At 45.1% G+C, this 27,951-nt stretch overlaps 1 protein-coding gene across 9 annotated transcripts in view; it reads right to left on the reverse strand.

The window, feature by feature from the left end:
- The window catches only part of LOC117583312 (sterile alpha motif domain-containing protein 5), a 156,815-nt gene that overhangs the window by 87,961 nt on the left and 40,903 nt on the right, over positions 1 to 27,951 (reverse strand). For all 9 annotated transcript variants that reach the window (XM_034271561.1, XM_034271565.1, XM_034271566.1 and 6 more), the window contains exon 2: positions 26,815 to 27,767. In XM_034271561.1, coding sequence (XP_034127452.1) covers positions 26,815 to 27,174 — 360 coding nt within the window. In that variant the 5' untranslated portion in view covers positions 27,175 to 27,767. The remainder of the gene's footprint in view (positions 1 to 26,814; positions 27,768 to 27,951) is intronic.

Genomic DNA, 27,951 nt, shown 5'->3' on the forward strand with positions numbered 1-27,951 from the left:
TAGCATATTTTCTTGGTCACAAGCCATCACCAAAAGTCCCACCGAATGTAAGCGAACAAGGACTCAATTAAAGTTGATGTACGATTGTTTCCCCCAACAGCCTCAAAGCGCAAGGAGCTGACTGACTGACGTATAAATAAAAATCATATGCAAATAAAATTGTCTCCATTTGACACGAATCAAGGGGAAAACCGTTAAGATCATGTCCCCCCACTCACAGACAAACGCACACACATGGATGGTGGCTCATCCAATTTTGGTCAACTCGGAGACGGCTTTGCCAATCAAGAAGAGCCATGGCATCAACGGGAAACTGCAACTGCAACAGCAACAACTGCATAACGATATGCAAAATATGCAACACAGATGCCATATCGGCTGTCAGTTGTCAGAGGCAGAAAGACAGAGAGACTGAGAGACAGAGACAGTGGAGACTCCTGTGGCAGCCTCCTGTCGTTTTGCGCCCAATTACGCCTTCAAATTGAGTGATAAATGTCTTGAAGATGGCACATAAATAAACTTGAGTTAAATTTATTACACAACCCACACAAAGACTTCATAAAAATGCAAACTAAATGAACTATTAAAGGAGGGCTTTACACCAGTGCCAGGGAGAGAGAAAGAGAGCGAGTAGGAGAAGCAGGGGGAGAGTCGGCAAACATGAGAAACTGAAAGGCAAACAAACAAATGAAGAAGAGCCCGGTGGATGAAAAGACGAGCAACAGATCCGCTCAAAAGCTAAAGACAATTGAATTGCATTGCAAGAAGCAAAAGCAAACAAGGGGAACTGAAACACGGGGACAGGGTGCTGAGCAGAGGGGAAAGCTGTTGAGCTGGAGCTCTGAAAAAAAAACCTTGGCGGTGTGAGAAAAAATGCAAATAAATGCGCAAATAAAATGTGCAATCAACGTGGAGATGGCGACTGGGCTACAAGCAACAGTCAGCCAGTCAGCCAGTCAGGCAGTCGGGCAGGCTGGCAATACGCTGGAAAGTGTGAATGTTGCGCATGCGCAGAGTCGCAGGAGTTGGAGGAGTCGCGAGGAGAAACCAACCTGGAACCAAGTGCGCATCAATTAGGCCGCCAGAAACGGAACGGAACGGCAGCACGAACTCCAAAACGCAGACTGCTCTTGACCAAAAGATAAAGCAATGCCACAAACAGAACAGGGAGCACAGCGAACAGGCAGCTCCACACAAACACACAGACAAACAGAATGGAATAAAACGTTTAGATAAACAAATACAGAAGAATGCTGAAATGCTGTTAAAAGCTTACAAAATGAAGTGGCGGCAATGGGCAATCCCAACTATAGGAAAGGGAAACACAGCAGAGAATTGGGTATTGGGTAGTGAGGATTGGGGATTGGGGAATTGGAACTGAGATTGGAGACGGTCGGTCAGGTTTTGGCTTCTTCCCCCTCCTCTCTATCTCCCGCTCTCTCTCTCACTCTGTATGTTGCCACAATTTCAATGAACATGCTCGCACACAGTTGAAGAGCAAACAAATTTATTACGCGCCGTTTGAACAGCGCATAAATTTTAAAGCCAGAGAGCGGACGCGGACCCCAGTCACGGCCTGACCAAGATTAACATACTTGCAGCCGAGAAGCGCAGAGAGCGAGAGAGAGAGAGATCGAGTCAGAGCCAGTGCCCCACCAAGGAACCAATCGATCCATTGCGGGGATTGCGTGCAACAGAGCTGAGAGGCAAACGGCATGCGTGATTTACAAACAGCGCCACATTTGGCAAAACATTTCCAAAGGGGGAATGGGAGACTGCGACCACGAGACTATACGTAAAACGATTTAAAGCTGAACACGACCAATTTGTGGATAGTCTTTCGGGCTCGGTCTCCCGGTCTCTGTTTCCAAAAGGATACCCCCATCATATCGGTTGAGAGGGAGACAGACAGACAGACAGACAGAGAGGACCCCCTGATGATCGGGCACGATGCTGAGTTGCTGTGTGCCACACATTTCTCATTTCCAGAAATTATGTTGAGCTTCGGACAATTGATTGTTGAATGAGGAACCAAGTCAGGGCAAGTCTTTGGGTAATTCAATATGTTTTTAGGCGACTAATTTTCGAGTTGATGTTGAAACTAATATGTGATTTCAGTGAAGGTATTATATTTCCAATGAATTTAACTGTCCACAATGTCATTTACAGTTTTTTTTTGTTTCCGCTGTCGTGTCGAGTGGGAGGAGAACCTGCGGGACCTCACACTTTTCAGCCTCTGTGACATTTCGATTTATTTTTATTGATTCTACCAAACGCAGAGGAGCCAGGGCCATGGGGATCCCAATGGGGAACGAAGGTGATGCTCTGAAATGCAAGGCAGGCGCCGAGTGGCACGCAAGTGATCATCACACCTTGATAAAGAGCGGTTCCCCCCCCGACCACAAAACGTATCGAATTTTTATTGAAATGCAGCCCATATGATGCATCGGTATGGGAGTGTACACAAGCATATCTGTGTGTGTGTCTGTGTGTGCGTGTTATCTGAGAGCTGCCTCTGCGCTGTGCCCCCTGCATTTGTTACTTTTATGCTTGATTTATTGACTTTATTTTATGGCCGCTTGATTGGACACTAAATGAGTTTTTAAACTCCCAAACGAAGGACGATGGGGCGGGGTCTTATCAATTTTTGATTTCCCCCAACCCCCCCCCCCTTTTTATTGGAAGTTCGGTAAAAAAAAAAGAGAAGAACGAAGCGAGATACAGATACGTACAATGTACATCCATATATTCGTTGGAAGTTAAAGTCACTTACGTTTTACATTTAACCCACGTTTTTCGGTTTAATGTCGGGACAAAACGTTTCGATACGAAGAAGGTTGGACGAAGGTCTCAAGAACGTTGGAACTTACCTGAAACGAAATCAAATAAAAAGCAAGAGAGAAATGTTAATTAAATTGTGTTGTCTTTATGTGGCCTCTGTAATTGCAATTAAATGTAAACACTTTCTGAGGACGGGGGTTCATTTGGCTGTAGAGCGATCAATCACTGAGAAAGTTTCTGGCCCCAGATGTGATCCCAGAATTGATTTACAAGTGTGGGTGGTTAATCGAATCGAAATGAATCACTGTAGTATTTGAAAGCGATTTCATTTGAGTTTCTCATTAAAGCTTAAGAGTTTATTCCCCCATAAAGTTGGTTCTTTTTCCCCAAAACGAATTCGAATTTATTGCACTCTTTTGTGGCCACTTCATCTCCCATTGAAGGAGTAGAGCTGAGCTTCGTGTTCTTGTACAAAAGCACACTTTTATCTACAGGTATTTACGCAGCTCACTAAAAGGCAATTTACATTTCTTACTGTCAGACAGTGCGTTGCATTACGGTATGGAAATAATTCAGAAGTGCCTCTTTCTTCCAAAGTACTTCTAGCATTAATACCACTATTTTCTCCCCCGACACACCTTACTGTCTATACTGTAGAGCCTTTAGACAGCTTTCAAACCCCATTTGAATATGTGGCCCACGCAATCTAATTACAAAACATACATCAAAGTCGTGCACAGACATAGGCATAGAGATTCCCATACTCATTTTCCTATGTACCTGCGCCGCTCCCTTTCAACCACTCCATTCAGCATTATAGACACACAAAAACATGTTAACTATAATTAAACACAAATATCAACAGCAACAACGACAGCGACAGCAATCGACAACAAACAGCGTGAATGGCAAAAATGTCCATCAGAAAGTCGTCTCCACACTTTCTGCTCTGCAAGCAAATGACGCAGAATTCTTTTTTAATTAAACATAAAATTACTTTGGCGCTCCCAGACAGACAGACAGATCACACAGCTAAAGAGATGGATAGATTGTGCATGAAAGAGATAGCAGGAAAGAGTTGAAGTCAGCGAGAGAGAGAGAGAGAGCGAGATAGAGATCTGCTGTTGAGGCAAATAAATCAAATAAAATCTACTTGGGTAAACAACTTTGCGAAGAGGCAGAGGCAAGGGCAGCATGGAGAGAGATGAAGCGGCGGGAGTCCACGCGGGGAGCCGTCTCCCATCTCCGTCTGCGGCACATAATAATCATTTACATGAACACTCCGCATAAATGTCACGTTGCCGCGCGATTATAAAAATAACTCGAAATAACTTCAAACTTTACATCGAAGGAGAGATGCGGAGATGCTGGATTGCTCTGGCTCTGGCTCTGGCTCTAGGTCTGGGGTCTGGGGGTCTGGGCTCTGGCACTGCTTTGCCCCCTTTGGCAGTCATAAATTAATGAATTTTTATTTGCTTATGCAACGGCGGGGGAAAATTGCCTGCCACCGTGCTCCACCCCAATCTTTATCACCATCGTATCGTCCCCATCTACATATCTGTCTACTATCTATCCATAATGAAAGCATATCCTGCTTCAAAAAAAACCAGAAAAAAAAGAGGAAAAAAGCAGACCAGGTGGAAAAATTCAATTTCCAGTCATATGAAGGCTGCCTCCTGTCTGCCTGCTGCCCTCCTGCTGCTGCTGGAGCTGCTGGAAAACAAGTTGCATCCGCAATTAAGTCATCAAGTTGCAATTATTGCCATAAAAACGAACAAAACGCAGGCAGCAGGCAGCACTGCAAAAAATGTGGCCACGCATGAACGTGAGATGCGATGCTGCTGAAGCTTTGGGCTTGGCTCTGGCTTTGGCAACAACTCAGCAAACAAAAAAAAAGGAAGCTACAGCTGTCATACGACTCAGGCATACCCTACTTATAGGGAAATCGTTTCTTGGGGGGCTTTTCCGATGTAAGCTTTCTTCTTTCCTGCTAAACACATCACACTTTTTCCCTACAACTATTAAAGGGTAGCATGGAGGAAAAAAAAAGACAGCGGCTCCGTGGCTGGGGTGTTGCCAGGCTCAGCGGGGCAGCAGCAGCAGCAGCAGTAGACCTGAGACCTGAGCAAACAAAGCCAAATGCAACAGAAGGCAGTGGCAGTGGCAGAGGGCGAGGGACAGCCAGATACAGATACCGCGCAGATACAGATACAGATACACGCGCTGTGTCGGCGGCGGCAGATAAATTATTTTTTTCTCTTTCTCTTACTGCCTCTATCTGAGCAGCTCAAGTCCATCCCGAACACAGCAACAAGTTTTGGCTTAATTAAAAGCTGCAGCAAGCCTCATGGATTGTTCCACGGATTCGGAATTGAATCGCATCGAATCGAATTGGATCGGATCGGTTGGGATGGGATGGGTTGGGATGGGATCGGTTTTGGTGTGCTGTGTTGTGGTGTGGAGATGTGAGATGTGTTGTATCTTTTTATTTACTTTTCATGCTGCGGTCAAGTCGTCTCTGTCGTCGTCGTTGAAATGACACTACAATGTCTTGAAAATGAAAATAAATACGAGTACGAGTAAGCCGCCACGGGAATGGGAATGGGAATTGGGCATGGGAGATGGGGATGGGGATGAGCAGCCGAGGAGTTGAAGACCGCGAGACAAGATGAGGCAGCAACAACCGTGGTGGGGCTACATGTTACACATTAAACCACATCGATTCGGTCATCCAGAGACGAGACCCGAAGCTCTTATCCCTTACCCCTACCCTGCCCTATCCCTTTGCCTACTTTATTTCCCTTTTTTTTTCTCCCAGTTTGCCTTTGAGATTTTTGCAGGCAAGCGCAACGCCGCCGACAATGACTTTGCCTCTTTTTTTTGTGTTGGTTGTCCCTCTCTCGCTCTGTATTGTTTCAGGTTCTGTGTTTTATAAATCTGATTTCAAGAGGATTTGTGTGTGCCTGTCAAAATGTTGATGTTTCACAAAACACTACGCCGCAGCAGCAGCGGCAGCGGCAGAGCAGTGTGGAGCAAAGTGGAGTGGATCCAGTGGATCCAGTGGAAGGTTGCAGAAGATACGCTCTGCTGATGGCTGCTTCTGCTGCTCGATTTCAATCATGATCGATTTCATTTTCAGCTTCGTTTTGATCTCTTCTGTCTGGCGTGTCAGTCTGGTGCGGAATTATACGATTTCAGTCGTTCATTCCTTCATTCGAGAGGCATTGAATTACCCCGTCAACTGACGTTCTGACTTTTGCGGTCTCTCTGTGTTGCTTCTTAGCCAAGTTATCTCTCTCTCTCTCGCTGCCTCCCTCTCCCTGCCGCTGCCGCTGCCTCTGCCTCTGTCTGTCAGTCAGTCATTGTCAGGTCTTTCCAAATTACAACAATTTGTTTGCCTTATAAAGATAATGCCAGAACAAAGGCAGAAACAATCATCATTATCGAAATGTCATAAAACCAAATGAGCGGGCATTATTCAATTTTAAACAACGGCGAAGCATCATCATCATCATCATTCCGCGCAAAGCAGAAGCCACATCTCAGAGGATGCAGCAGCAACAGCAGCAGCTGCCAAACAACTTAATATCAGAGAGGATTCTGTACAAAAGCCATGAGAGAAGGATGGAGGAGGCAGTACGTACTGGCATGGGATGCCGAATTCTTGGCCAGCCAAATAAAATGTTTCAACTGCCTCAAATGCCCTTTCACTTTGCCTCCATCCATCCATCCATCCAAGCATCCCAGAGGAACAGGCAAAGCACACTCACAAAAAAATACAAACAAACAGCCAAAAAAATTAAGCATAATTACTGACAGCAATCGAGGCGGCCCCACACAGGGCTGTGTGGTTCTCGCAACCAAATCAAGAGCCTACGTGAAGGCAGCCAACAGCAGCAGGCAGCAGGCAGCATCCAAGGAGCCTCTTACTGCGCACTGGGGCTGGGCCAAAACGTTTTCATTAAAATTGCTGGCTTGGCCAATCTGCGAGACAGCAGCAGCAGCCACAAAAAAATGCATTATAGCCCTAGTTCTTTCGCCGAAGATTATATGCCCTTTCAGCTTCAGCTGGGGAACGCAGAAAAAGCTGCTGCCAGCGGACATATGCAACTCCTAGTGATGTTTAATACTTAATGCTCATCATATCAAAGGACAAGCCCTTGATTAAAACTAGGAATACCTGCGCTGCCAGAGAGTATACCAATAAATACCAAAAGCCAAGAGAGAGGGAGAGGAGCCCGTAAAATTGCAATTTACCCCAAAAACGAAACGGAGTGAGACAATTATAAGCATGACAAATGAATTTCGCATTGGAGTGGAGAGACCCCTGTCCTGTTCCCAGGAAAAACTGTCAGTGGAGGATCAGCATGTGCGTGTGTGTTTTTGTGTATTTGTTGCCCGGGACAGATTCAAGAGATCGCCAGTGCAGTGGCAGCTGTTGCCGCTGGGCACACACCTTCAACCCGATTCGAACATTTTTGCATTCAACGGGGCAGTGCGTGTTTTGTTTCGTTTTTATATGAATAATTGCATCTGGATTTTTGCTGCTCTCCTGCGTTGCAACTCTTTTGCGGTCGGGTTGGGTCTCGATTGTGGCAGCAGCAGCAGCGGCAGCAGCAGCTGCGCGGAGTATCATCATCGTACGCATTGTTGTTTCAAGGTGAGTTTTCCAGTTGCATTGCAACCGCAGTCGACGTGACATGCGGCCGACCACCATGAATGCTGAGTGAGAAGAGCACCCAACCATACACCCGAAAAGAGGCAACACAAACGGCATCCCAATTCAATTTTAATTCCCGTTTCAGTTGCTTTAAGGAGAACAAATTCGTTTTAAATTTGTAAGGCACATTCTACACATACACAAAGACTCATTGTTGTTGCTTGTTGCATGCTGCTTATGCGCTTATACAACTTCCCATGCAACAAATGCTTTTACCTCTTTGTGGCTGCTGCTGCCACTTTGCGTTTGTCTGCTGCTGCGTATACTTGATTTTTTTCGACCTCACATTGCGATGGTTATCCTTTGGCATGTCGACGCTTTTTGCATCTTTTATGACGAAACCCATTCCTGTGTAGCTGTTTTTTGTTGTACATATTTTTGGCATTGAATGCGGTCCAAGACTTACACATAAATGGGATCCAATGGGGGCAAGGGCATGAGCTTGCATTAACCCTTTTTTTATTTTCATTCAGCAAGCATTATTATCAGGGTGAGTCACGTACAGATAAATTATTCGGTATTGTCAGTAGAAAATGGTTTTGCACTTTGAAATATATCAGAAACTGGTGATACATTTTACCTGAAGGAAGTGACTATTTTTAATCCACGTTCTTAATGAATTTGTATCATTTTGCCTTTAAACACGTTAAACTTTCCATCTCTAAAACATCATGGCGCACCCTATTCGGATAGGGTTCTTTTCGTGTTTTTCTTGTGTACTCAAACATACGCATATTTTTGGCAGCCACAAAATGTTGCACCATTACCAGCAGGCAGCCAGCAGCCACACAGGGATGTGAGGGGAGTTCTGTGCACAAACAGGACATGAAATTGTTTTGCACATAACGACAAACAAACAAACATGAAAAAGGATATGGATATGAACACGGATGTCCATATGGCTGGGGATATGTACGATGCGAAGGGCGTTGTAGGAGGGCCAAAGCATAACTGAAATATTTCGCCAAACAAAACGTAAAAAAAGGCGAGCACCACTCCAAACAAAAATTTCCGTTCATCGGGTGTTCGTTTTATTATGTTGAAAAATTATATTTTCTTCTTTTTTTTTTTGGGCCGTTTTGTTAATGTAATGAAATGGATGTGCTAAAGGTATTAAATTTGCATTTCATTGATAAGAAAAAATATGGCCACAAGAGATATCTCATTGAGATATCCGGGATGGGACATCCTGAATGGATGCAGGAGATTGACATGGCTGAAAATGTTTTCCAGCCATCTTTAACATGCAAAAATGGAAGCATATAAAGAGTTTCCATGCAACCAAAGCTGTCAATTCTTTTGAGGAAAACATTAACAGTGCTTGCCACTGTTCTCTAATTTTCTAATATTTTTAAATCTCTCTGGGCTGCCAACTCCACTTCAATGTTCTATTCCAATGTTCTTTGCACACAGCTATTTTCGATGTTGAATAAATGGTAGCTGTCACTCCACATTAATTGGAAATCCTTCAAATCCATTAAATTCGTACGTCAAAATTGAAATTTCCAATTTGAATTCTCCCATCTGTGCTTTTGCTGTTTGAAGCTTATTTCACCATTTACATACGTACATATGTAGGTATGAATTTTCGCGTAAAGTAGCATGATATCATTTCTGCCTTTCACTACTGGGACACCATCATTCATGGTGTGGGGTGTGGGGGGTGGGTGGTGGCGGGTGGTGGTTAGGTGCATGAAACCCTGCTGTATATTTAATGCTTACAGCACGTGTTTGTGTTTTAATTAACAGAGGCACAGCTCAAGTAGTATCGCAGTGGCACAAAACAATAAAAATGCTATATTAAATTGAATGTAAGTGTGCGTGTGTGTGTGTGTGTGTAGGGTTTGGTAGCTGTGTTCTTGTGCTTCTGTGTGAATGTTGCTGTTAAAAGTTGCTCCATTAATTGTGCAAGTGACTGACAGAGAGCTCTCTGCCTGATGGCCTGATGGCTGATTTGGCAGCCAGTACCTTCCACCTTGGCGCTCGTAAAAGTGTAACAAAATGTTTACCAATTAAGCAAACAAAGCCAAAGGGAGAGGCAACAACGCGAAGAGGCAGCGACGTCGAGCGAGTGTACAGCACTGAATTAATTGCGTGGGAACATTTAAGTGCGTTTTTATGCATTGCCACATCAAGGAGGAGCAGCAGCAGGCACTACTCCTAGTGGCAGGCTTAAGTGTTATAGAAAAAAAGAGAAGCAACTTTATTTCGCTGCAGATTTTGGTTTGGGGACCCCATCATCCGTGTTAGTGCCGTTAGTACCTCATAAATCAAAATGTGGCAACGCTAGGTGTTGGCTCTGTTGGCCCCTGTTAACAGCCTGTCGTCTCTCCCGCTGTGCGTGTGCAGTGGAATTCAAATTGCCATTCTAGTGTTGCCTACTTCTTGCCCATAAGGGCTCATTAGTCAGTCCAAGAACAAAAAATATTTGTACTTTACATAAACATGTATAGTTATATAGTTTTTGCATTTTGTCAAGCCTCTTTGATGAATGGTTTTTGGTTTTGAATCCGTATGCAGGATGGCAATTACTAAAGCCCCGTGCTCGATCAATAAAATTAATTATTATTTGAGGCCAAGCAAAGCTCCAGATTACCGATATCATTATCATATTATAATTCCCACACAATGGGGCGAATGGCGCTTGATAAAATCATTTGTTATGCGCCGGCACGTCCTCTAGTTCTGGCGCGAACATGCCACCCACCCCCCCACCCCATTTCCGCATTCATTTCCCTTTTTAATTAGTAATTTAACCAAAAGCATCGGCCCAAAGGAGAGAGGCCAGGAAAAAATACTAGACCGTTGGTTAAGCCTGTGCTCAATTCTCACAAATATTCTATTAATCAGCTTAAACATTTACATATAATATATTTTTAATATGTTTATGTTTTTTAGTTCATGAAAAATAGATTCGATTCTGTTGATAATATTGCGCGTTATTTTAATGCAAATTTTGTGGTCTCATGCATTCATTAATTTCCAAACAATTTATAATTGCAATGTAGTCATTTTTTTCGTCGACACACTCAAAGAAAAACCAGTAGAAAAAACGTTGAAAGTCGTGGCACACGATGATCGACGCGAAGATACCCAGTGCCAGTTTCTATGTGTTTAAAAAATATGCCGAAAGCTTTCACATTAATTTCGTCGATAATTAATATCCTAGAACAACATGACTCTGAAAATGCTCTCTAGGTGTTACCAATATCTTCACAAATCTAATATGCTCGATCTTTGTACTCTTTGAATGCCGGGTATAATAAGCTGAAGCACAAAACAGAAAGAAAAAACTTCGCGGTAAAATGCAATCGATAGTTAATTAGCCTTTGTGTGAAGGCAAAGCCTTATTGTTCCTGTTTTTGAGGTTTTTTGTATGGTTTTGCAGCCGCTTAAACTGCAATTGAAATTTTTGTTTCTGCATTCATAGAGTATTATTTATAATTGAGTAATAATAAGCGTAATAGAAAGCAATATTCTATGCAGAAAATGCATTGTTAGGCAATGGCCCTGTATCTCATTAAGCTTCTCGTTCATTTGCATTTCAATGCGGGCTATCCCCGTTTGATATCCCTTTTCCGACAGCTTAATTTAGCCATTGGCAGTGGCATTTGTTCTAGTTATTTTTCACCCGTTTTCTTTGTAGCTCTAGAAAGTCAAATAGAATTCCAATTAAGTTAAATACTTCAACTAAAATTGCACTAAAATGCAATACAAAGCAGCGATGAAGCGCCATCAGGGCTCATTGCACTTCAAATTGCAATCTATCTGTATCAATTTGGGTACAGTGGATAAAGGACTATGACGAATGGAAAGAATACTCGTTGAGAGTTGGAATTTATTGCAAGCAACACAAGTATTCTCTTTTGATTCATTTTAATCTCACAAATCCATCAAGTGCGAGTCTCTACTGTACTTGTTAATGAACACAAATACATGCACACCTCTTGCACGCTCTCTCTTTCTGTGTCTCTCCATTTAGTAGACTTCCACTTCTCATAGTCGCTCTGTCCCCTGGAGAGTCAAACATTTTAGCATTCGCTTCATTGACGCCCATCATTTTATTTGTTTAGGCCATTGGCTGCTAACTGTACTTCTCCCTGTGTTTGTGTGGGGAGGGGATTGTGTGTTTGCGCAAATCGATATAAAATTTCATTTTTTTATTTTAATTTTTATTTGGTGGCTGGCCACCCACTCATAATGAAAATGGTTTTTCACAAGTGCCCTTCAATTCTGAAGTACAGAAAAATAAAGCTGATAAAAATTCAAAATAAAATTGAAATGCTAAAAAATGTGCTTTTTCTTTTGTTTGTTTTTGATATTTGCAGACATAATATGCGCCTTAACGCTCAAATACGCTCTCAATTGTCCGAAATATTTTGTCGGAGAATCTGTGAATGCCTCCGGGCGAAATCGAAAATTCGAGTGCAGTCTGGGGAACGGGGGCAGTTAAGTGGCTGCCACACGGTGGCGGTGCAAATAAAAATTGTTATACAATGTAAATAGAAATAAAGTTTTTGCTCTGCAATTTTTCAAGTTGTCTGCCGCCCAACAGAGTTCGGGAAATATTAATTTACGTGGAATCTTTCAGATAAAGGTTGGCCTGGGATGCGATGGAGCAGAATTCTCTTTGTAGTGCCGCCCCCAAAGGCATACCCCGGGACATTGTGTGGGAGTTGCTGTATGCGCCATAATTATGTCATTTAAATGCAACAAGCTCTATATGCGGCAGTCAGACAGACAGACGACAGACAGTCAGGGAGAACGATGATAATTCATAATTAAAAACATGCAACATTGCTCATCTCAAAGATGAGACTCGCCGACCCCGCCCCACAAAAAAAGAAAAAGAAACCAAAAGAAAGGCAAGTGAGAACCGAAGCTAAAGATACTCTGCGAAAGTCGGCAGATATATGATGGAGTAAACAGATTGTGATCAGATTTTGCTTGTATTATCTGCTGATAGTTCCTACGAAAGCTATATATAGGTGATAGCTATAGGTGCTCCTTCTTATAATCATAATATCCTCGGCACTAAAAAAACAAAAGAGTACTTCCAAGAGCACGCCTTGAGCCTGAGCCAGAACAGACCCGTTTCAGGCCAGCCTCCTTCAGTGATTCTGCTGTTGCTGTTGCTGCTGCTGCTGCTGCTGTTATGTGCTCCTTCTATATGGCGTGGCGCGCGACTGTTAATTAAATGAGCGAGCAGGCAAACGAGCAAACGAGAGACTGATGGACGTGAGTATTCCGTATCGTAGCCGGAGCCAGAGTCTCTTCTTTTGGGGGCGGTGTGGAGGGGCCGGGTCCAGGGCATGTGAGTGGGTGTGCGGCTAAATTGCTAAATGAGATTTGCCGAGGACACCCGCATGCACAGACTCAGACGCAAACGGAGGCAGAGACAGAGACAGGCATACGAGTTGCAGCAGCCACATGAGGCACAAAGGGTTAATAGTGCACAGTTGCAAGTTGTCGTAGTCATCGTCTAAGCCAACTAGGGGGCATCTAGTGCCAAGGGGAGGGAGGGGGCAGAGTGGCATTGCCTTCTAATTAAGGCTCAGGACGACATTGCATGCCAAGTGTGAATGCCCGTCTCTGTCGCTGCTGTCGCCGTCTCTGCCCCTCTCTGCATCTCTTTTGTGGCTTTTGCATTTTGTCGCTCATTAGTTTATTGCCCAAAAACGTAGGAGACGAAAACCCCGGGGGAAAAACAAAAGCCTGACTTGGGGTTCAACTACCCGACGGGGCAATGCAGGTTAATTGCCGGAGAGAACCTTTCCTTCCCCTTTCCTGGGAGCATCTCCTGCCAATTAGCGGCATGCGGAAGCTGCCACTTCTCGATGCTTCCTTAAATCACTGTGCAACTTTAAGACTTGTCAAATTACGCATACGACGCGTTGCGTCCCCTCCATCCCCACCATCTTCCATCCTTGAGGCCATAGCCAATCCATTTGCCAATCAAACACTGAGTTGTCAGCATAAATCTTTTGGGGCCAGGGACAGGGACCGGCAACGGGCCCCCTGCCAGCCGGGTGTCTGTCTTTGTCGCGTTGACAGGCCCTCCGATCCGTGGCCCCGAACATGGGGCGTTGATGCACATATGTCACATGATAACAACATGAGGTCCATCCACACAACACAGCGCGAAAAAGTAAATATAAATTTAAGCAAAAATCACCCAATGCCTGTGTAGGCGGTCGACAGCAAAGAGACGGAGAGGGAGACAATGGACCTCGAGACCCAACCACAGATCCAACCAGAAAGCCCTGTCTCCAGCACCATGACTTGACTTGACTGAAAGGTGTTGCCAAATGAAATGAAGGCATGTCCATGTAATGCAAGCCACAGCAAAAAAAAACACAACCAAAGTCTGTCATCGATGAGCCGAAGCTTTAAATACACTTGAAGTTGGATCGATTTCATTCGAAGAGAAAAAGGGCAAAATAAATGAGTGAAATGAATGACGTTTGATTTGCTGGATCAAGTTTCCAATAGGCAAAAGGACTCACACAAAACAGAGAGAATATTCAGTAGGAACCGTTTCCGTTTCTGCACTGCAAACATCTTTGCAAAATCATTGGACTCCCTTCCAGAGTATGGGAACAACAGACAGGCCAGTAAGAAAAGATCTGAAGCACTGGAACTCGGGCCGGGCTCATAGTTTGTTGCCTGTTTTGGCATGTGTCAAGAGTCCGAGGTCTGGCAAGACAAAACCTTGCCAGAGTGCTCTGTCTGCAGCTCTCCGTGTCCTGCCACATGTCCATCAATGCGCTGCAGGCGCCTCATGATTCTCTCGTTCAGATCTCCAGCTGATTTTTGTTGCAATTAATTTCTAATTAAAGACGTGCCCCGAAAGAGCAGTAAACGAACCAGAGACCAGACATGCAGTCAGGGTGGAGACCAGAGAGCAGAGAACAGACCAGGGAAATGGGTCAAGAGGTGCCCAAAAAAAGCAGTAAAAAAATGAAAACTAAAAGTGTATGCAAAGTAGGGAAGAAAAAACTGTTACATGTGGGCCATGTAGATGAGGCACTGGCATGATTAGCCTCTGCCCGCTGGCAGCCTAGATCTTAGTTGCCACAGCAGAGGCAGCAACACAGGCACTTCATTAAATATTTAAATGAGCATCCTGTTTTCTCTTTTCTGGTTTTCTTCTCTGTTTTTTTTTTTCTTGTAGTTTGCAACAACCTACAGCACCTACACAAAGAGAACGCGGGTGTCCACAGATAGTGGCAGGAACAGAGTCAGAGTTGGGGGCAGCAGCAGCGGCAGTGGAGGAGTGCGACGACTGCCTCTGCATATGCAGATTCATAAGCAGTTAATTAAGGCCGAACCCGGGCCACGGGAGCGAGAGCAAGTCGCATCTGGAACTGAAACTGAAACAGCAAAAGTGGGATATGGGCATGGAAATGGGAATGGGAATGGGGGTTCCGGGGATCTGGGATTGCGGCGTGGACACAGCAACACACAAACACAACTACAACTGCAATCAACAAGCATAGACCGAAACCGAACGAAATGAGAAGTAAACAAATGAGTATAACGGCTAAGAGATACCCAGTAAACAGAGTGTAAACCAAAAAGTGCTTACTTCTTCCGTTTACTGAAGTTATTCTTATCAAACTATTTCCCATTATGCACTTGGGGGAGTACTATAATTCGCTTCTAAAAGATAACCCTCATTCGTAATTATTTATTATTAAAACATATTTTACAGATCTTAAGGCCCAACATGCGATTGGTAGATAATAAATATCTATAAAACTGGGGCATCTAATTAACTTTCATATGCTTGCATGCTTGAGGGTCTGCCTCATATACCCTTTCGTTGTAAAAAAGTGAAAAACCATATAAAAATGCCTTTTGCCCCTGGTCTGACGGACTGACTGCAGGCTCAGGCGTCGTAAGTTTGGGGCAAGGCCTCCTTCAGGCTGTTGCTTGTGGCGGCTGCTCTTGTGGCTCAGAGCCGTGCAACATATTTTACACATTTCATTTTCATTGCTGCACGAATTTATTTGGCAATAAGAGCAGACAGCCAGACAGACAGACAGACGGAGATGGAGAGTCAAGAAATTTTATTTTTGTGCCAGGCCTTGGGGTTTTGCGTTTTTTTGTTTTGTTGTTTTCGTTGCATATTCCACATGTTGTGTGGGGTAATTTTCATACAAGTGAAATATTATTTATAAAATTTCCTTCGGGTGGGCGGTAACTGCGGCACTGGCACTGCGCTACGCCGTAAATTATGTCATTTTAGACAAGTGCGCCAGGGAAAGAGACAGAGACAGCGAATGGCTATGGATATGGACATCCCACTACCGCCTCTCCCTCTTGGGGAAACCCATTGAGATTTTCGCTTTATGGAATTGGGTTGAGAGGCAGTCCTCCCATGCCCATGCCCATACCCATGCCCGTGCCCTCTCCCTCTTCTACTCTTTCAGTGGAAATTATTATGCATTTTGTCTTGTCTGGAGGCCCGGGATTGAAGTGCCTCCTCCATGGCTCATGGTGCCAGGGCATGCGAAATTAGTTGCCGCTGAAAGTGGAATATGTTTGGAAATGTGCTGGGGGGGAGGTTGGCATGGGTCTCTGGGAAACTCTCGAGCATGAAAATTGATATGAATTTGGTTTTGAGAGCAGCAGCAGCAGCTGCTGTGTGAAGTGTCACCACTTCTGATAGGCCATGACAGATGGAGAACCCAATTTAAATGAACTGAAAATTCTCTCGTTAATTGCTTGCATGAAACCTACTTACATACTAAATTGGTGTTAAATGGGAGGCATATTGTTTTTGGTTTTTAAATTAAAATACATCGATATTAGAGTGGAAGATCGAACGATGAAAGGAGTAACTTTTAGAGCAAAGAGAACCCTTTGAGTCCTTATTGACTGCACCTTATCTTTCCTGGATAAATCCTGCTACCATTTAATGTTGATTTTTCCATTCTTCTGATTAATTTCCACTGCATGTGGTAGCACTGTTTGTTGTATCGTATCTGCCGTATCTTTATAAGCACATTCCCACCATAACCATTTCACATGCAGCAAGCACCAGTGACACCAGTGCACATTCAATTTCCCGTATCTTATCGGCAGGGAGCGAACCAACGACTTAAGCGATCTGACTCCATCTCAATTTTCGCTTAAACAATCCGACATATATACCCCATTTAAAGGCAGCTAAGACCCATGGAACAGTCCTCACACCTACCTCTTGGGGACAGTCTGGGAGGGACTGTGCTCACTCGTTTAGAGTTTCAGGCTGGAACTTGCAACTCGTCCGTATGCTTACTAATGTCAACCAATTCATTTCATTGAGTGCCATGCATTGCCACCACAAAGAACAGACAACACGAGAAGAAGAGAAGAGGCGCAGTGGAGTTTTGGAGGAGCTCCACAGCCCATGTCCGAGTCGGAGTCTGAATCGGAGTCTGAGTCTGAGTCCGAGTCTGAGAGGAGGTTTTTGTGGCATTTAAGGCGCATGTTCTTCATTGGCTTAGCCTCAGGGTCAAGTTCAACGACAACGAACAGAAAAGAAGATACAGATACAAAGAGAGGTTGGAAGAGGAGACCAAAGCAGAGACCGAAGCGGTGTCCGAGAACCAGAGATGTTGCAAAACACACGGCAGTCGTAAAGCGTAGCCAAAGCGTTTGCATATCGCATATCTAAATGAGGTGATGATGCTGCACATATCAGCAGAGATACAAAGGCAACAACAAACATCAACAACATTGCCATGGCAATGGACACAGCAGCGGAGAGTAAGGAGAGAGGTGTGTGGCAGGGACAGAGGATAGGGACAGGGGATAGGGACTGAAACGCAGAGTCTGATCCGAAAAGGAGCCTCCTCAAATGTCCACTTGAGTGGGAAGCAGCATGAACATGAAATGTTTGCGCAGCAACAGAACAGCCACCAGCCAACAGCCATTGGAGGACAAACTCTGGGGCAGTGCCAATTATGAAAACTGATATGCTTGCGAAAACCCGTTGATGAGCAGGCTTCATGCCGCATGCCGTATGCCGTATGCCTTATGCCCCGCATCCCTCTCATGCCTCTTCCTGAGCTTCAAAGCAAAGCGAATTGTGGCAGACAGATAACGCAAGGAAAGGCGCTTCAAGAATTTTGGATCCCTTCTTGAGCAGCGCGCACATGTGTCTCGGTTATTGGACACTCCATACGGACACTACACATGCCACACCATACCACACGCGTGTGGCAACAATCAACTAAAATTAATTAAGCAGCCAAGGAGCACAGGCACGGGGACGGGGCGGGCACGGGCACGGCTACGGCCACCGACTGATTGCTAATGAAAATGTAATATTATCGAGCATTTGCGATGGCATTTCGATTGTGTGTGTCTGGGCATTAAAAATCGATTGAGGGGCTCACTAATACTCAATGGAATGATGGCAAAAAGATGGCAACATGCATGGCATGTGCATGATCATGATTTTGGAAGGTAATTTCGCAGATTGGGATATAATTTTCATTTTATTTTCTAGGTACCATTATTCCATAATTAAACCAAAGTTCAGGGGAAAATGCTGCTGTCTGCTGTCTGTTCAACATAATTTACTTGCAACAACATGCATCAGGGGACACCCCAACCCTGCGCCCCTAGACTCCTTCACTGCATTGAGAAATTTATGACCCTAAAAGCAAGAGTCACGAAAAAGAAAGACCAGAAACGGGGAGCAGCAGCAGCAGCAGCAGCAGTCAACAACTGCAGCGCGACAGTTGCAACAACGGATGCAACTGAATGTTGCCACAATGTCAAGGAGTGAGACTTTTAACAACTGCATTTGCCCTCCCCTTCATTGGACTTGGACTTGGAGGTTTCTCTGGTCTGTGTGGGTGCTTTAAATTGGTTTTTAGGTGATAAAAGTGTTGCAAGTGTTGCAGGTTGACCAGACGACACCACGCCCCACCTTTTGGTGTGGCACTAATAGCCTCCCTGCTAGGCAAAGGTGCGGCCTGGAACCATAGAAAACCAATGCGATGGTATACCAAATCTATGACTGAAAGAAGCAGATACAGCAGATACAGATAGATAGATACTCTGCCTGTTTGAGGTCTAAGAATCATCTTCATCATCATCATCATCATCATTATTATGCAAATCCCTCTTCAATTGCGGAGGCACACACAAGGCACACAAAATGTGGCAACATTTATATCAAATGTCAGACGACCCCAAATTGCCAAATGAATCATAAGGAGTGCAGAGTGGAGAGTGGGAAAAGAGCGTTGGACCACCATAAAACAGGAAATATATTTATAATGGAAGAAACCCCATGGTACTTCATACTCCTCGAACCTCGAAAATGCTACGCCTACACGTTGCAGGGACAGGACAGGGCAGGGCAGACTGGCAGACAGACAGACACACAGAGGGCAATGTCTGCCACATGCAAAAATAAACGTGAAGCACCCACACACACACACACATACACACACACACACTTGGGATACAGATCCATCCACAATGTCCACGACTTCTTGGAGCAAAAGCTCAGCCAGCAAAACTGCAGGCGACTGACCAACATAAATGGCGCAAAGTTGAAATGTTGACAGGGCCACATTCGTTATGACGTCCCCCAGAAAGAGACAAAACAGTCAGTGTGAGAGAGAGGGGGAGTAAGAAAGAGAGCAAGATACAAAAGCCTCACTGGAAGAGAAAGAGTCAAGAGAAAGAGACGTTTGGTGTGGGATTCGGAGGGAGACGAGACCTCATATATGTACAGCCATGAAGTAAGTAAATCAAGTTGTAGGTAAGTGAGATTTATGCTCATGTCGTTTAGTGTAAGCCAAACAACATCTCGCAACGTGAAACGAGCGTATCCTCCTTCTACTAACACCAAAAATCTCCCTCAATCTGCAGCTCCGCACAGAGGGAGAAATATGACAGCATGGCCAAAATCCAAAAACGAAAACCAAAATGCATGAAGAGGTAGCTGTAGCCGGAGGAAGGGGTTCAAGCAAGGAGAGTGAGTGCAGAGAAAGTTGAACCAGTGGGAGATCCACTCAGATGCAACCAACTACCGCGACTTGCAGCCCCGCGGCGCCAGTTGCACAATTTTCTGTCACTATTTGCACAGCATTTCCACAAGCCCAGGATTTTCTTTCGTTTCTTTTTTTTGGGGGCTCCCCTCGTGCTAGGGTATCTGTACATCTCATTTAGGTTGCAGATACCCTTTTCAAATAAAAGGAAGTAAGGATGTGTGGAACCAACTTCACAGCCTGACAAATCGTAGAATCATTTACTCTTTGATTTCTGTACAAATTATCCCATAAGCGAATGGCACTGCTGTTAATACCTCCCCGTAACAGGTTACTTCTCATTCGTTAACAATTTTCGCAGTGTTTCTGCTTTTACTCCTTTTTTTTTTGGCAACCCTTTTCTAATCGCTAGCGCTGCTTGTTAATTACAGCAAACACAAACTGCAGGCACTACTCTACTGCCACTCCTTGCCAACTTACCACCTGATGATGCGACTGCTGCTGCACTTGTGTGCAGCTTTATTTGTTTGATTTATGCCCCATGCAGGCAGGCAGCAGCAGCAGAAGCAGCAGCAGTAGACCCAGGGACTGCTCTAATTAGCTACCGGACCAGGCTCTAACTAGCGCAGGCCTTTTCAATGGATTCTTGGGATGCAGAGATTGAGAGAGAGATGCAGAGATGGCCTGTAAATGTGTCAGCGTGGCAGGAGGCAAGTAAGCAAACAACTTTCACTTGCAGCACTCCAGCTCCAGCTCCAGCGCCAGCTCTATTCACGGACCGAAGTCAAGAGCAGTGTGAAACGCCCACAAGAAATTCTGGGAAAATCTAGGCTGTGCCTTCCCCACCCAGTCGAGTCCAGTCCAGTCCAAACGCCAATTAAAAGCGAAAAGCGTTCAAAGAGAGGGAGACCCCCAAAGGGGGGGAGGAAATAAGAAAAACAAAGAGCAGAAGGAAGGAAAAAAAGAAGAAGGAAAAGCCAACTACTAAGTTGATGACATTAATTGACATTTAGCAGCGACGGGCATATCAATGCGCCGGACAGCACAATCACCCCAAAGTCAGCACCGGACCGGACTCCAAGTTGGACCAAGTTGGAGTTGCAGGCAAGGAGGAACAAGTCCATCCAGCGAATGAAGTCTGTATTGCCTAGGCCGCCTTTCACTCGACTATCGACTCCCAACTACAATCCTACAATCCACTCCACGCAATTGTACAATTGGCTAATGTCACAAAAATCTACAGGCAGTTGTCAACGGCGCTTTGGACGTGGGACTCCCATCATTAGCGTGGCACAATTGTGAAATGTGTAATTGCTGCTACAGCAGAGGCAGCAGCAGCAGCAGCAGCAGCATCCAGGCATCAGGCAGCAGCAACAGCAACGAGGCAACAACCACGAGTATGAGACACACAGACGACACATTGACAGCGAGTTATGTCAACTCGAATACGATTTGTTTAGCCATCGTCTCTCATTTCCCCGCCCCGTTGAAGTCGCTGTCGCAGTGCAGTTCCTCAGTGACTGATGCTGCTGCTGCTGCTGCTGCCGGCAATGAGAAATTTATATCGCTTAAAAACATAAATACAAGCAGCACAAGGGCCAGAGCAAGAGCGAGAGCAAGCCTCTCAGCTTTTGGGGGCTAACAGATAATTCAATGCCCTTACAGGACAATTGATTACAATTAATTTAATCGCTAAGTTTACCCACAAAATGGGAGAAGGATTGATCTGAGAATAATCTTATTCAATGCAAGAATTTAAATGCTGCCCACTGCCACAATACCCTCTCTGACTGCAAGGGTATTTTGGGGAAAAAAGCCAAAAAGAGTTTTGCAACAAATTGAATAAAGGACAAGACGAATTTCCCGCTCATCCTCCTGCAGCAGCAGCAGCAGCAGCAGCACTCTACCGCTCTCCATTCCGCTGCTGTCTCTTACTGTTTTCTGTAATTGGTTATATGAAACGCACAAGTGGTACGGGTACGGGGGCTCTGGCGTAGGCTGCAGCAGCTCCCGGGAAGGAGCAGCAGAGCAGTCAAAGTTGTGGAGCTGCGGAGCTGGGGACCTGGTCAAGAAGTGCGCGACAAGATTTATAAGCGCCTGTCAACGATCCCAGAGAGGCCGAGGCCAGAGAGGGAAGAGGCCATGCCTTGCCATGCCATGCCGCAAGTTTCTGCCGCCGCCGTGGTCACTTTTTGATTTATAAGCAAAATGTTTGCCGCGTTGCTCAAGTATTTATGAAACATTTCAAGGCAGCGGACACGGGACTCCGCGACTGGGAATGGGACTCTTTGTGTAGGCTGCTGAAGCTGCTGCTTCTGCTGCTGCTGCCAGTTGACACTAGAGTTGGGTTTAGGGGATTCTGATGTCCGCTAGTAAGTAGCTTCTGCTGACGCTGCTTCTGCTTCTCTCTGGCGGCAGTAATTGCGGCGGCATGTGAAATATGAGATAAACTCCAAGTAAGGCCAAGTACCAGCTACAGCTACAGGCTGAAGCTACACAAGTCACTACGGCTGCCTCAAAGCATGTGGCAAGTTGTTTAGAACTAACCAACTAGCAGGCAAGCCAGGGGAACTATACGACAGGCAGGCGACAGGCGACGACAGCATTTTGGTGCCACTTTGCGGCTGAATGCGAAATAACTTCGCACAATTGAGCATGCCGACAACGACCATGGCATGGCCCCACGACCAACTCCGAGTCAGAGTCGAAGTCAAAGTCGGAGTCCAAGTCAGAGAAGGAGTTGCAGTCCCAGTCCCAGTCACAATCGTAGTCGGGAGTGAAACAACTCCCAACTTGGGCATTCTATTAAATTAATCGTCAATTATCAACGGAGCCTGCAAATTATCTTTGCCTATGGGGAGCACATCACACGATGCAGGAAGCGACCAAACAACCAACCAACCAACACCTTTTGGCTGCTCAAAAGAGAAAGCAAAACAGAACACCAAAAGCAAAGGCCAAAAGAAAAAGCCAAAACCCCCAAAGGATAGATCGAATAGATAGTTGATGGAGCAACTTGTTCTCCTACATGCACTCGGCTAGAAATGATTATTCGATCAGCAAGAGCAGGAAACATGACACCAAAGGCAGCAGAGCAAAGCATATTTAATCTCAATCTGAAATATTAATCCACTCCATGTGGCCACTCCAAGTACAAACTCCCGAAAGCAAACTCCTTTTTGTTACTCTTCAAATCAATTCAACTTTTGGGGCCAGTTATAATTGAGCCACAAAAAACTATTTCCCCAGCCCTTCTCAAATTATTTCTGGGCAAGCTCTTTACATGCAATTGAACGTTTCGTGGCAGGACCCTCTAGCAGGACTCTCTCTTACTCTCTCTCTAACTTTTTCGCTTGTTCAATGTGTTTAATTAAATAGCAAGCGTAATTAAATTGCAATTAAATTAATTAAAAAGCACACTGCCGCAGCACGTTAGCTCCAGCTCCTGGGTACTGGGTACTGGGTCCCGGGTCCTGAATCCTGGTCCCGACCGACGACTCCTTTTGTAGGGTCGATTTTTTGAGTAGGGGTTTTTCCGTGCCGCTTTAGGGGCGGTGTGAAAGGAAAACAAAACAAAAAACACAATGTTGCCCAGGACTTGAATTCCCTTTTCTACCACCACGGCAATTTTCCTACATTTTCCCTGGCTGTTGGCAGCCCGTTTTTCCCACTCCTCCTATCGTACAATTAGACTTTAATTTTTTATGAGCAATGAATGGTTTCGCAGTTTTACTTTTTGGTGTTAAATACTTGATTAAGTTGAATGAATGGGGGGGAAAAGGCTATGCAAATTTTCCGCACCTCCTCCCACGCTTTTTCACGAGGATAAGGGTTAGGGGTTGGGGCTGGAAAATTGCCGGCTTTGATGTTAGGGTAAACGCGGAGCGGCGGAGGGACGGGGCAGTGGCATATTGAAGAACAATTCTTAATTAGTGCAATGACAAAAAGTTTACTTCTAGCCCTGAGATGGTAAATGCAGGCCAAAAGATCTTGATAGAGAAAAGGAAATGCGGGTAAGCGAAGAAAAACTCACACAAGCTGGCAGATTTTCCCTGCCACACCCCCCCAAACATTAATTGGCTAGCGGGTTCTGAAAAGGGGTTTTTGGGTGGTTTCAATGGAAAATTTAGTGTTCATTTGTCAAAGATGGTGGCGGTTGTGTCTTGAAGGGAAAGTGGTAGAATATTCGGATGGATTCCATGGGGACCTCATCGAAATTCTTGCTAAAAAGAGCGTTGCAATAGTTTCTAAATTATATAGAAATGTATTACAACTTATAAAATCATTTATTTAACATAATTTCGCATAAACCGCCTTTATTTCCTTAAGCAACCTCCAAAGGGCTTTTCAAGGGCATAAATCCAATCCGACTCTGGAGAATTTCCTGCACAAGCTGCACTGTAATGTGCAGTAACAAAGCCACATGGCACGTAGGCAAAAATGAACAAATTGAATTGCGGCAATTACTTGCCACGCTACGCAAAATGAGCAGCAATACGAAAAGGGGCAAACACAAAACAGGAAGAGGCAACGAAATATCCAAAATGAAAATGCACAGGCAAAAGTCAAGTTCATAAAAATGAAATCATGCCACAGCTCAGGCAGAAGATCAAAGAGGACAAATCAATAAAAGCCAAAGCGCAGAAATAACTTAAACTCAGTCAGTCAATCGGGTGGCAGGGGGCAGCGTCAGCAAAGCCAAGAGTCAAGCTCCAGGAAGACCAAAACACACACACACACACAAGGAGGCTCAGGCACAGTCATGGACGACCCCAAAAACAGTGTTGACCTGGTCAAGGCTAAAGGCACATAAAATAAAATTATACAACAAGAGACGGGACACGGGGTGCTGCTGTGAGGATGGAGTAGAAAACTAAAGCAAAACTGTCTTTTGATCTATGGCTGGCTACAGAGAGTACGGTTGTTGCTTGCCCCTCTGCCTTGGATGATGATGATGATGATGATGACGATGCTGGGGATGAGCCGCAAAGTAGAGCAGCCTCAGACTGAGCCTCAGAAATCTCCCCAAGTAAATTGGCATAAGAAATCAGAAATCACAGGAAGGTCTCTCCTCTACTCGGACTCTGTTCTGCTCACTCTGCTTCAGCTGTGAGATAAATGGTCATGGCCTGGACCTGGTCCTGAACGTGGACCTGGACGTGGACTGGACCGTACCGTCTCGGACCAATGCAATATTAAGTAAATATACAAAACGTTGTCGGCACGGCGCACAAAACTAATGATGTCGATGATGCTGCGGCTCAGGATTGGGGGGCACACACACACACAAGTCGGAGGGGCCTCTGATAATGATGCGGCAGGCAGACAAGCAGAGAGAGAGAGAGAGAGAGACGGGCAGCGACTGAGGACTTGGACACTGGCGATATACACACGCCAGGTAATAAATTTCATTTCTCAGCTGATATGGGCAATTAAGGAACAATTTTGCAGCTGAATGAGTAATAAATAAAAATTGTATGCCACAGCCGCTGAAGATACGCAGATACAAAACTGCAAAGACGTCGACGGTTGTCCGGTTGCTGTCTACCCTGTCTCCCGATTGTCGGTCGTCAGGCGGCTGCCAGCCTGCCATCCAGCCAGCCAACCAGCCAGCCAGCCAGGCCAGGCCAAAGACGATAGTTTTTGGGATAAAAATATACCAAAAACAAACGAGCGAGTGGCCACCAGAAGGAGCCCATGAATGAAATGAATGAAGAAGGCATGGCAGGGCGCAGAGGGTAACTCCTGCAGTTGGGGGCTATTTTTTTTCTTCTTCTCTGACCGTCTTCTCTGTGTCTTCTGCATGCCTGCCCTTTTGATGAAAACAACTCAATGACGTGATTTGTGCCGCCAACGATGTTGAGAAGAGACCAAGACCAAGACCGAGACTCGAGACTCCAGACTGAAAGACGAGACGCGATGTTGGACGTTGAATGTTGGCAAAAGGCATGGCCATGCCCACATCGTTTCTGGCTCGTATATAAATCACATTTACGAAACCGAAAATTGATGTGCAAAATTCTTAAGCTATGAGATATCTGGGAAAAGGGTTTCTTCTTAGATTTTTAAGGCTGCGAAATATTTTTGCATAATAAATCAAACTTCCGCGGGTGTAGCACCGAAGGAAGTCCATCAAATGGCTGATCCAACAAGTTGTCTGCTCTTTTGGCATTATTTTAATTACACTTTTTTGGTACCACAAAAAAGACACACTGAGAATGGGAATGAGAATCAGAATTCAAGTCAAAACAAGAGCCCAAAAAGGCAAAAGGTATTTTTTAAATGCCGCACCAAGTGGATTTGGCTAGAAGGATCGAGACGGAAACATTTTCGGAGCCTTTTGGGTAACACATGATATGTCGCCTACCTGGTGGAGGATGCCTTCTCCCAGAGCTGCAGGCACTCGCCCGAGAGTACAGAACAATGGAGAAGAGACCCCAAACATGACACTCGACGGTGGGGCATGAGGTTTTTGTGGAGCAACAAAAGCCCGTTTCTGGCCACTGGTCAAGGCGGGAGGATGTGAGTGTGCCACAGAGAAGGAAGGAAGATTATCACTGGAAGCAGGGCAGGGGCAAGAGTTACAGAGCAAAAAGGAATCCAAGGGAAAGAGTAGCAGTTGCAGGTTGCAGGGAGAAAGAGGAGCAGGGGCTTTGGCCCTCTGTTTAAATGTTCTCCATTTTACTGTCAAGTGGGGACTCTCGGACCAAGCAGCAATCGGACCGGGTTTGACATTTTCCAACGATGCAACCTGCCCCTGGGACACCGACACCACCCGGCATTCCCCCATTCCCATGAAGCACTTCGCATGTCCAGAATTTTAATTTAAGTATGTAAACTGACATTGAATAGTTTTTCACCAGGGAGTTTTCCTTGCACTCGAAATAACCGTCTCCAACTTTTGCGAGTGAAAAGTGTTAGAATGTGTGGGGGAAAAGTGCAATTTTAGGTTTTGTTTGCAATTGGATTTTGTAATAAAAAGCTTCAGCAGTAGCTAAACTTTTGCAACCCAAACCAGTTGAGTGTGGAAACCAGTTCAGATACATTTAATAGATACTTCAGTGACCCCTCGGTACGCTCTGTTCATGACAGTTTCATGGAGTTTCAAATCCGCAGAGAGTGAGAAAGAGAAGCTGCTCTTAATGGGGAAGTTATTTAAGGATATAATTTAGTTTGAACAAAGCATGGACCACTGGAGTACCCTGTACCCACTGGGGGGAAGCGATGTGAAGCTACTGAAGTACAGCCCAAAGGACTTTGGACTTTTGCCACTCATTAAATCGACAAATAAAGCGAAAAGAAATAAATGCTTACCGGTGTTGAATATGGATGCGCTGTCAGACGCACTCCGTCCGTCTCCAGCTGTTCGCCCAGCACCATCTCCAGGTCGTTACTGGGCGGCGTTTCACAGAGTATCTCCATGCTGCCCGACAGTGAGTTCGGATCGTTGAGCATAAAATATACCGAGGCGGCGCCCTTCTCCCGCAGCGAGCGTATGCTCTTCAGGAGTTTGTGTCGATGGGAAGGATTCTCAACGCCGATGGCATCCAGATCGGGATCACCGACCTGTTTGCATATCTCCAGGTCATCATAGCCATTGTCGAGGAAACTTTCGGCATATTGGGCCAGGCCCAAGGCACGTAGCCATTCGCAGACAATGTTGCTAACGGCCATCGTCCTGATGATGATGTTGATGAGGAGGCGATGATGATGATGATGACTCTGTTGTTGTTGCTCGTAATGATGGAGGGGGTGGGGAGTGGCTGTTGTTGTTGTTGTGGGGCGTGTTAGCGGACGTTTTGTTGTTCTTCAGTTCACGTGTGCCGTCTGCCAATTACCGTTACAAAATGGCGTCGTGTGTGTCACGTGCTCCTTACAAGAAGGTGTTCCAACCAACCCTCTTCTGCCGCACAGCTTTCCTTTCTTTCCTTTATTTTTTGCTTTGTTGTTACTGTTTTTTTTTCCCCGTTATTTTTCTATGGCTAAGCATGCAATTTCCTTTGCGTTACTTTAAGCATTATTTTCCTGCCTGAATTGTTTTAAATTGCTGCTGCTGCTGCTGCTGCTGCTGCTGCCTGTCATCCGCACATCATGCTTCTCCTTCTCCGACATCTACGATGTACACTCGTAAAAATTCAATGCTCTGCGTACACTCGTAAAAATTTATAACGCACATTTCCAGCGGCCATCAGCGGCACTCTTCGCTGTTACGGGTGAGGGTCCTCACATTTTGCTGTCTCTTCACCGCCGCATTGCTGCTGGTTGTCCTGCAAAAGATATTAAGCATAAAAGTCAGCAAATATGATTTCTCTCCATTTGATTTTCAATAATTTAGCGTCTGGGAAAATTGCATAAATTTGCAGCATATGGTTTCGCCCGCATACATCGGTTGCCATCACCATTTACAATCGAAGATTTTCCCACCGTAATCAAATCGCTGGAGCCCGCTGG

This window comes from Drosophila guanche, unplaced genomic scaffold, assembly GCF_900245975.1.
Source record: "Drosophila guanche unplaced genomic scaffold, DGUA_6, whole genome shotgun sequence".
NCBI lineage: Eukaryota > Metazoa > Arthropoda > Insecta > Diptera > Drosophilidae > Drosophila > Drosophila guanche.